General features: G+C 46.9%; 1 protein-coding gene across 3 annotated transcripts; it reads right to left on the reverse strand.

Annotated features, from left to right (window-relative positions):
- Nucleotides 1-673: 673 nt before the first annotated feature.
- Nucleotides 674-6761, reverse strand: POLD4 (DNA polymerase delta 4, accessory subunit). Of its 3 annotated transcripts, XM_044438170.1 has the most exons (5): nt 6451-6758; nt 5666-5796; nt 4525-4632; nt 3800-3911; nt 674-2693 (listed from the first exon to the last, which is right to left on the reverse strand). In XM_044438170.1, exons 2-5 carry the CDS (start codon nt 5760-5762, stop codon nt 2669-2671), a joined length of 342 nt encoding a protein of 113 aa, XP_044294105.1. In that variant the 5' UTR covers nt 5763-5796; nt 6451-6758; the 3' UTR covers nt 674-2668. The 3 variants fall into 3 exon arrangements, with proteins under 3 accessions (XP_044294105.1, XP_044294104.1, XP_044294103.1); XM_044438169.1 differs by lacking the exon at nt 3800-3911 and having other exon boundaries at nt 6451-6761; XM_044438168.1 differs by lacking the exon at nt 3800-3911 and having other exon boundaries at nt 5666-5768; nt 6451-6582.
- Nucleotides 6762-9636: the final 2875 nt, after the last annotated feature.

The raw sequence follows: 9636 nt of genomic DNA on the forward strand, positions 1-9636 counted from the left end.
TTTACAGTTGTGGAATAATTGCTGTAAAGTTAAAATTGCGTATAACTTCAAGAACCAGTGGGATGTAGTGCTTGGTCTGACTGAGACTTGGGAGTTTCAGGTTCTAGGCCCCTCTCAATCATTAAGCTCATTGGGAGACTTTGGGCCAGTCACTCACAGTCTAACCCACCTCACAAAGAAGCAGTGAAGATAAAATGGAGCAGAGCAACACCATGTAAGATGCTGTAGGATCTTTGCAAGAGGAAAAAAGGCAAGGTATATATAGCTAACAAAAGTAACAAAAGAGCAGGAAGATAGGTGGGATAGTGAAGTTTTCCCTAGCTCAGGCCAGTGGCAAATCTTAAATTTTGAGTCTGAGATTTTAACTTGCCAAGTTTTAAAAGGTGAGGTTGGCTTGATGTCATTTCTGTTGGCCTTGGAAGCAATACTGCCTACTGCAGGGATTACTGCAAAAATCCCTGAGCTGTTTGGCTCCTGTCTACTTCTGTACTGAATATTCTCAATGGATGAAAAGTTCTATTATATGTTCTCATTTCCATACATTTGGTGCTATCTAGAGGTATCACTTCTTTCCAGATGTGGTAAGTTATGAACTAGGAATAGAAAATGGCATTTATAATACAGCCTGGGTTGAAGTCCAGACTCTGGCAAATTATTTCAATAAGACACAAGATACCATTTCCAAAAGTTTATCCTTTATGATTTCCATTAATAAAATCTTGTTTCTTTCCACCTTTGGTTGGAAAGGTAGGTTACAGACTTTGAATAAGTAAGTATTGGTTATCCTTAAAGGGTATATTTATGTATCTGAATCCATAAAATGACCAATTATCTGGAAAACTGAAGAAGCCTTTCATCATAAAAAGAATAATGTTACTGCAAGGAGAAATGCTGAATGTGTCAAATGGATATAAGAACATGAAGGGAATTTTTAAAGGTTTTGTGCATAATCTAATGAAAGACCTGCTGAGAAACTGCTTGAAGAAGGCCACCTAGTAGGTAACAATTCAGCCTTCTATGTAGTATGCTGATAGTATTTGAAATTGGTTTCTAAGCAAGTTAAGATTCAAGAAAGCACAATTCAGTATAACAGGCAACACATTTAACACAAAATCCAGACTATTAGAGAAGCCCACATTTGCTTCTGAGTAGCTGTCCTGGAAGCATAAAGACACTCCTAGCTGCTAATGAATGCCTCAAAACTGAGCACATGAGTGTGTGGCAGAGTGTGAAATGTGCAAATCTGACAGCATTTGAAGCTAGCAGAGAATGTAGAATGCACAGTGATGATGATCTATGGATAGTGTAAAAAGACACCGGGCACACCAGGCATCTATTATTCGAGGTAGAAGGGCACTTGTTTTGAGCTGTGAGGATTTCGGAGATAAGGAGTGGCATATAGGCTAAGACACTAGAAAACGGCAGGAAATGCTAAGGCCCATGGTGATGGGAATATTATTTGGGGTGCTGGTGAAGGAATTTTGGTAGGCAAGTTACTGGTAGCACTTTTGCTTATGATTAGAAAATTCTTTGCATCTCCTGGGGGACTTTGCCATTCCAACCCATTTGAATTTGCCCCTGCTCTGTAGTAGTGTTTAAAGCTAGAAAGTTCAGCCTCACTTCCAGGACATTCTCATATGGCTTATGTGGTGCAACTGCTAGGAAGCTTGGTAAATAAGATTGCACTGAATTGGTTTGTGAACTAGAAATAAATGACAGGAGGGGAACTGAAACTGGTTTCAATTCCTTGTTATTTCTAAGGGTTAGGTGGAGAAGTGAGCGGGAAATGTGCATTTTAGAGCATGTACTGATTTTCCTGGTGTATTTTGGTAACAGATGTGGAAACCCCACCCCGCAGCCCCAGTCTCTTTCATGGAAGTTCCACATGAGGCCAGCAGAGGTTTCTTGGGTTCCTCCAAGAGGAGGAATATCCTCCAGATACGCAGAGTGCACAAAGCCAACTCCAGAGCAAGCTAACACTCTTTCCAGTGCTGGTTAAGTCCTTGTGTGGTGCACATACTGCACAAAGCCAAGAACCCTGTATCTCCAAGGGAGCGTGGTCCTCTTCTCCACGCCGAGAGAGAGACGGAAAGCAGCTCCCTCTTGGTATAAAGAAAGACAACACAGATGTGAGTAGTATGTTGGTGGAGGATGGAGTGATACCCATCAACCTCATCTGGCCTAGGAAGGCATTTTCCTTCCTTCAAGTTGGTTTGACACCCTGGACAAACTTAATTATTGTCATCTTCATCCCTTGGCTACATCACTGCCAATAATTATTACAAAAATCAAGCAAGTCTTAAAATACCATATGAAAAAGGAACGAAATGCCACATCAAGCACGACATCAAGAGCTATTCAGCTTGGTTTGTGTTTCAGCACAGCAAACCGGCAGCCACTTGGCCTGGGCCTCCTCGGTGCTCGCTCCCTGAGACGCCGTTCCTCTTTGATCCAAGTGGCAGAAGCCCCTCCTGGTAGGAGCCCCAGGCTGGCTGCAGGCAGGCTGAGGCCAGAACCATGACTGGGGACCCGCTGGGAGCCTTGGCCACCTTCCAGGGCTCTGACCTCCCACCACCACGCAGCGTCCGCTGTAGGAATGAAGGAGTTATTCAGAGAGCCAAAGCAGCAGGGGCTCCTTCTCAGCCTGAGGTACCACCAGTTGCTCTTCTCAGAGGGAGTATTCATGCCACAGGCTGCAAGGGAGGAATTTGGAGCATGGTTATTTTCCGGGAGACGCTGCCTTGGCATCTTACGTTCCTCTCCACCCTTGTGCCAAACAGCTGGAATAGGCCAGGCTCCTTCCAGCGCCACAATGGCGGTCTCGGAGCAGATGCAATTTTATGGTCAACTTAAGCAAATGATCCATCCGGAGCCTGACTGTCCCACGGCTCTCAGCTTTCAAGGCAAGCTCCAGGCCAGAGAGAAGGAGATGGTGGGGGGGGGGGGGGGGCAGGAATGATCACCCAGAAGGGAAATAGAGGAAGAGAAATGGGAATAACTCTTGCTGAATTTATCTGCACTCCCATTTGAATCTTTTGTCCTCTTTGAAACTTCCATCACTCTGTTAAAGCTGGGTGCTGCTTGTTCTGGGAGTGCCTGCCGCTATGGCAATGATGCAGCAAAGGAGGCAGGAGTTCTTCCATGCCTGGATGGGAGACCCCTGGGAAGCTCATGTCAGCTACTCCGAGCTTTATGAGTGAGCAGCTATGAATATTCATTCATACTACTGTTACATGGTGACAAAAAGGCTTCAGTACTCCTTTACGCATCAAACAGGGCTCTGATAAATGCAGTGGGTTGGAATCACAGCCAAAGAGTGAAGCAAAGTCATGATATACTTGTGTGTCCATCTGCCAAGATCCTAGTATCTCTGTAAATTTGCTGGCAATCCATGGGAATGCTTGCCACTAGGACTGTCTATCATGAAGTGACCATTAAGGTTTCTACCATAGTTTCTGGCATGAACACCAAACAAAGGGAACCTGACTAATCCCTTATGAATGTACCCTTGCCTCTTTCAATCCCTGAAGATATCTGGTGGATTTCCTTTGTGCTCCCCTTATATCTGCATTTGTTCCACTTCGGGTTGAGTCGTACTGCTTTAGATGAAGTCACTGCTCATTCTTACAATTGAGATTAACAGTTGGGTTCGGTTTCAGCCAGTAACATTTCCTAACATTGTTGTATCTCAATGTAATCTCACTAGTCTTGCCTTTTCACACTGGTTGCTCTACTTTAGTAAGTTCATTCATTGGCGGGGAGGGCAGTGGAGAGAGGGGGGCAGGATGTTTCTACTAACCTGTGTGTAACAACTGGGTCACGGTTGTACTTCAGCAACAGCTCCTGCACTGCAGCAGGAGGGCCAAGACCCAACGAGTCTGCTCTCTCCCAGCGCTGCAAGCGGGTGATTCCTGTCAGCAAAGTGAAGTGTGTGCTTAAAGGTGGAGTGTTAGCAGCAATGCTTCCCCATCAGATTCCTATTAGGTGAGGCACTACGGCAGCTGAGAAACCCTGGGACTCTCCCTTTCCTGCTGCTACTGTTATTTCTCTGGCATGACCAGTGTGCATTGCGCATTACAGGGTTCCCGTCCTTAACTTGCAATAAAAAATTCAGCATGGAGGTAGGCAAGAGTGGGGCAGGGCAAATATTTATTTATTATTTATTTATTAAAACATTTTTATGCCGTCCCATTCGCCAAAGCCTCGGGGCGGCTTACAACAATAAATTAAAATAATTATAATCTTAAAAATATAAACATTACATTAAAATACAAAAATACAATATACAATAAGCCACCCTGGCCAGATAAAATTCAATAATATTAACATTTAAAATGCCGCTTAAATAAAAAGGTCTTCGCCTGGCGCCGAAAAACAAATAACGACGGCGCCAGGCAGACCTCTCTATTCAAATAATATATTATTTGCAGTGCTGTCAGGCTTGCTTGTACTCAGTAGCCAAAGAGTTGTCTTGCCTAAAGGGCCAGACAGAAATTTAATAAATAAAAGGCTGTAAGTTCTTACCTGTGCAGGGGCCATATTTCCAGCTGAGGTCAAACTGTTTCAGCAGCTCCAGCTCTTCTGGCTGTGCAGCATCTTGTGGGAGACACTCTGCTTGAACTATCACTTTATCTGATGAGAGATAAATGGATTCACATCACCCTGTCAGCGGCATTGACAAGTTTCCCTTGTCTGAACTGTGTGCCTAGGATGGCATTAACAACACGCCTTAACCAGTGTTATTATTTCCTCTGGCCTGTTTGCTAATCCAAATAGCCATGGCCATGTTTTTCTGCATTTTTCATCTACATTTGTTCCCATATAACAAAGAACTCACAAACAGGGCTAGAATAGCATTAACTTCCTTGCTGATTGTGACATTCTTCATGTAAAATACAGAAGGGAGGTACCTTCTGCATTTTTGCATTGGATTTATATTGTATGGCTTATTTTCAGAGATACTGTTCATTTTTACAATAACCCTGAGACTAAGGTGCATGCAGAGAGAGAGAGAGAGAGAGAGAGAGAGAGAGAGAGAGAGAGGGACTGAGATTGAGATTTCCCCATGTATTAAGTGAGGAATAAGGAATTTAGCCACAGCCACCACATCCTCCCTACTCCAAAATGTTGCTCCCTCTTCCACCATGAAAATGCGGCAACTTCATCACCAAATGCTCTCATCTGCTTTGTGTGCACGGAACCCCTGAAAAATGCAGAGGCCACCGGTATCATCACTACTATTGCAGAGCTGATTAACTGTCATGAGGAAGATGGGTGAGAAGAAACAAAGTAGTCAGACCCTATTTTCTCCAAAGGAACATGGCTGCATATATTCTCTCACCAGGGCTTATTGCTGGTATAATACCTGCAGTGTACACACTTAATTTTACTCATCAAGCAGTAAGCACATTAATCACTGTTGATGATTTACTAATACAAAACCTACAAGCAACTTTGGAGATGAGTAATGTGTAATGTTCACATGGGTCAACTACTGAGCTAGGCCTGTAAGAGCCAAGGTCTTGTGCTGCCACTCAAACGAGGCATTGGCTTATTCTCCTACCTATAATTTCCAAACTGTATTCCTATTTTGATTAACAGCAGGGAAACAGAAAGATATGAGCTTAGTCAGGACACTTTATCCAAGCACTTCATTAGTACTCACCAAGGGGCGGGCTCTGACCCTCCTGTACTTTCTTATTTCCCCTTTTTCTCTTCTTCACCACTTGGAAGCTGTCTGTGATGAGCCTCCTCCTGCCCATGGCTCCCTGTGATGCCAGAAAGCATTTACAGATACTCCAGATAAACAGGAAGAGAAAGAGTCTTTCAGGCAAGCTGCCAGTTTTGTGGTTTCAGCTCTGCCTTGCCAGACCCCTCTGCTCAGGTCCCACCACCTACCCAAATTACCCTATCAACTCAACAGAGAGGTCCTGGGATACATCCCTACTTTGATGGCATACTCTTCCCATAAATTCTAACCCCAAACACCTTAATCTGCCTCAAAGCACAGTGCTCTTCAAGTGTAGACAAAAAAGGCTTGCAACTCCTACTTTGTCCCTATAGGCTTTTTTTTTTCTGTCTACACTTGCAGAGCTTTGTGCCCAACATTTAATAATAGGGATGGGAAAGCATTCTTCACATGCTCAAAAGTCCTGCTTCCTTCATAAATTCATTTGCATTTGCCAGGACTGTTTCTTGCTCCTGAAAGATCCCGGGGCAGTTCATTATCTTTCCTCTATGTAGGAGAGTATTCCCTGGTCAGAGAGCAGGCAGAAAGCCCCTCAGACTCTAATCTGGCCTCTTGCTTCCCTCTGCACCCCTGTAGAGAGTGTGGGAACTGACACTCCTTCAGTTGTCGAAAACATACTCGAGGATCCCTACCCTCAGTTATTTCTAACCCTCCCAGGTAACCCGGGGAGCCTGGATCAGAAACAACACCCCGCCTTGTACCCCTCTGAGTCGGTGCTCGTTCTTTGGGAGTCGGATCCTGCTGGCCAGCTTCCCCGCCCGCGCAGTGCTTCCGCCTTGTTCCACGATGACCCAGGAGTTCCTCTCTCTTGCCCAGTCACCGGATAGTTCCGTGCACGCCCCTTTGTCCTAATACCTGACAAACAATTTAAAAAATGAAGAGCGCCTTGGGGCGCTGAGCCACTCTGGCCTGCGGAGGCGGCGGGAGGCCAACCCGGAATAAATGCCCCCGAGTCGCAGGAGCTCCGTCGCGTGTGGCCGCCACAAGCGGCGCCGCACCGCCCGGGGTCCCGCGCTGGGGAAGCGGCTTGCGCTGGGGCGCTGCCGATCCGCCAGCCTTCGTCCCGCTCCGGGCTAAGGAGCTGCGCTTGTCGCTCTGCGGCAGCCAATGGCAGCTCTGCTTTCGCTTTGCGGGCGACCCACAGAGGCGCTCTCCGCGAAATGCTTCCTGGATTAGGCATGCCTTCCAAGCTCTTATTTGGGTACGATAAATTATCGGTGCCGCATCTCCAAAACTGAAACCGCCTAATTGGAGGAGACAACTTTCCTTTATTCGTTCCTTTCAAACATTTTTCTTCGTTATCATGATTGTTCCTTTGCTCTAGCTTGGATGCACAAGCCATGGGAAATAAAATAAAATAAAAATAAATCACATTTCTAGTCTTGCGTCTGCGGCTGCTTGCCTACTGATAGAGTGGAGCTTGGCGGCTCGCCAAGACTGTCCCAAGGAGCTCAGTGCGAAAGAACGGAAATTCCTTATCCTGAGCTCTCGTGGGGACCAAATTAAACGTAATGCTAAGGCATTCAAACAAACAACCCCGCCTTACAGTTTCATTAGTGGGGGACAACAGTGCCAGATAATGATCCGACAAAGCAGGGGTCCTCAGGCACCATCTCTCCCCCCTCCCCCAGCTCTCCTGCCGGTATCGGGGGGGGGGGGATACCCTGGGGAAACAGTGGGACAGGATAATATGTGGAGAAAGCGGGCACTTGGGGCAGCTGTCATCCGCTTTGCTGCCTCATGTCCCTGCAATGCCAGCAGAGCAGCATTACTGGCAAGTGTCCCCACTCTCCCAGAAGAGGCAGGAGCACAAGGTGGGGAACCCAGAGCAGGGCATGCAAGCAGCAGATGCCCATCCCCCTCCTGTTGTACCAGCTGCTCACACCCTCTGCCCAATGACCCCCCCCCCCGCCATGGGGGTCACAGCAGCCTGAGTGAGAAGGTGCATCCCTTTCCAGAAGGTGGCAGGCACTGGCAGCAGCACCACCTGCCCTGTCTTGGCCAAAGTGATGGAAAGGAGGCCCTTTCCCCATGTCCTTTGCCCACTCTGCAGGCCTCCTCCTCCTGGTGGAGCTCTACCAGTCACCAAGGCGGCAGGAGATGGCCTCTGCTCCGTTTCATCCTCTGCCCAGTGGAGGAAGGAAAGCAGAGTGGCTTCTTCTTGCCCATCAGCAGTGCTGCAGCTGCTGGTGCTATCCAGCTGCTTGGCCCCGCTTCCTCTCAAGGAAGGGAGACTGAGTGGCTGGCCACTTCCCCAGTCCCCAGATGAGGTCTGAGGGGGCAGCACATGGGGAAACCTGGTGGCTTTCCCCTGTACTCCCGCCAATGTTGGGAGGAGAATGAGATTGCTCATGAGCAATCCCATCCATCCGCCTCCATGCAGGCATCAGTAGGATCATGAGAGAAAGGCACCACAGCCCAAAGTGCTGCTTTGGCCCTTTGTTGGCTGTCAGCAGCTAAGTCGCTTGGCCAGAGGGGCAAACGTTTTCGGCCACTTTGACCACAGGGCTCTCTAGCCCTTTGGCCTGACTGTGGCTAATTCCCTAAGCCACACTACTGGCCATGGCTACTTGGGGTAGCTTATGAACCCATCCTTCAGAAAGCAGGGTAAGTTCGCATAACATGCTAAGTCAGCCCACCTCCGATGGCTTAGCATGTCATCTGAACCTAGTCACTGACTGCTAAAGAAACAAACCATCCTCACTGTGTGCCACCACTTTGCTATTTGGTCTCTGCCCCACTTTCTCTAATATTCCCCCTGCTTCCTGCCACTGTACCAGCCCTGGGCTCCTCCCCGTTATCGCAATCCAAGCCCAGATGTATCTCCCCCTTAATAGTTTAACCATTCTGACTGATGATAAACCTATAAAAATCACTGTCATTTTGTGCAAGCTTTTCCAAAATAGTTAAAGCAATGACACCCAATAGATGCCAGACTTCATGCACCCAGTACTTAGGCTGCCCTTAAAAGCATGTCAGGACTGAATATGGCAACTCAACACTGTCCTCAGTTTTATAGTCAGTTATACAGGATGTTAGGTAGTGCTTCTCAGTAATGAATGCAGGAAGCTTCATGGTGTAAGGTTTCTCTATTCTCAGGACAACTAAGGCCGTTGTTAAGACAGTTGGTTTTTTTTAAATTTATTTTATTTATTTAGACAGCTTATATGCTGCCCCTTTCACATAAGCCTCGGGGCAGCTTACAATCATTAAAATCCCGCATAAAAATACAAAAAAAAACCTTAGAATAAATAAAATACATAAAATAGTGGAAACAACCTGGTCAGTTTAAAATCAACAAATAAACCTTAACAATTAATATAGCGTTTAAATAAAAAGGTCTTGGCGGTGCCAGGCGGACCTCTCTGGGGAGCGCATTCCATAGGTTGGGTGCCACCGCAGAGAAAGCCCTCCTCCGAGTACTCACCCTCCTAATATCATTCACGGAGGGTTCCTGGAGAAGGGCCTCTGCTGCCGATCTTAAGGGGTGGAAGGGCATATATGGACGCAGGTGCTCCTTTAGGTAACCAGGACCTAAGCCATTCAGGGCTTTGCAGGTGATAACCAGCACCTTGAATTGGGCCCGGACTTCAATGGGGAGCCAGTGGAGCTGACGGAGGACTGGAGTTATATGAGAACAACGCCCAGTCCCCTTCAGCAACCTGGCAGCTCTATTCTGCATCAATTGAAGTATCCAGACTGTCTTCAAGGGCAGCCCCACATACAGCACGTTACAGAAGTCTAATCGGGAAGTGACCAATGTGTGTGTCACTGTTGCCAGACAGTCGTTTTTATGCTACTCTTCCCTATTAAGGGCTTTGGATGTTTTCACAGGGAGTGGTCCATGTTCTATTAATCAAAAGCATCTTACCTTTTTGGGGTAAGAA

The sequence above is a fragment of the Varanus komodoensis genome, unplaced genomic scaffold (assembly GCF_004798865.1).
Source record: "Varanus komodoensis strain SLA01 unplaced genomic scaffold, ASM479886v1 scaffold32, whole genome shotgun sequence".
Lineage (NCBI taxonomy): Eukaryota > Metazoa > Chordata > Lepidosauria > Squamata > Varanidae > Varanus > Varanus komodoensis.

What these genes read in the sequence shown, in the direction of transcription:
- POLD4 (XM_044438169.1), bottom strand. Translation starts at nt 5,762, where the DNA reads ATGGGCAGGAGGAGGCTCATCACAGACAGCTTCCAAGTGGTGAAGAAG. An exon ending in GGGTCAGAGCCCGCCCCTTG is followed by an intron (nt 4,633 to 5,665) that starts GTGAGTACTAAT and finishes ATCTCTCATCAG; the next exon opens with ATAAAGTGATAGTTCAAGCA. An exon ending in GAAATATGGCCCCTGCACAG is followed by an intron (nt 2,694 to 4,524) that starts GTAAGAACTTAC and finishes CCTCCCTTGCAG; the next exon opens with CCTGTGGCATGAATACTCCC.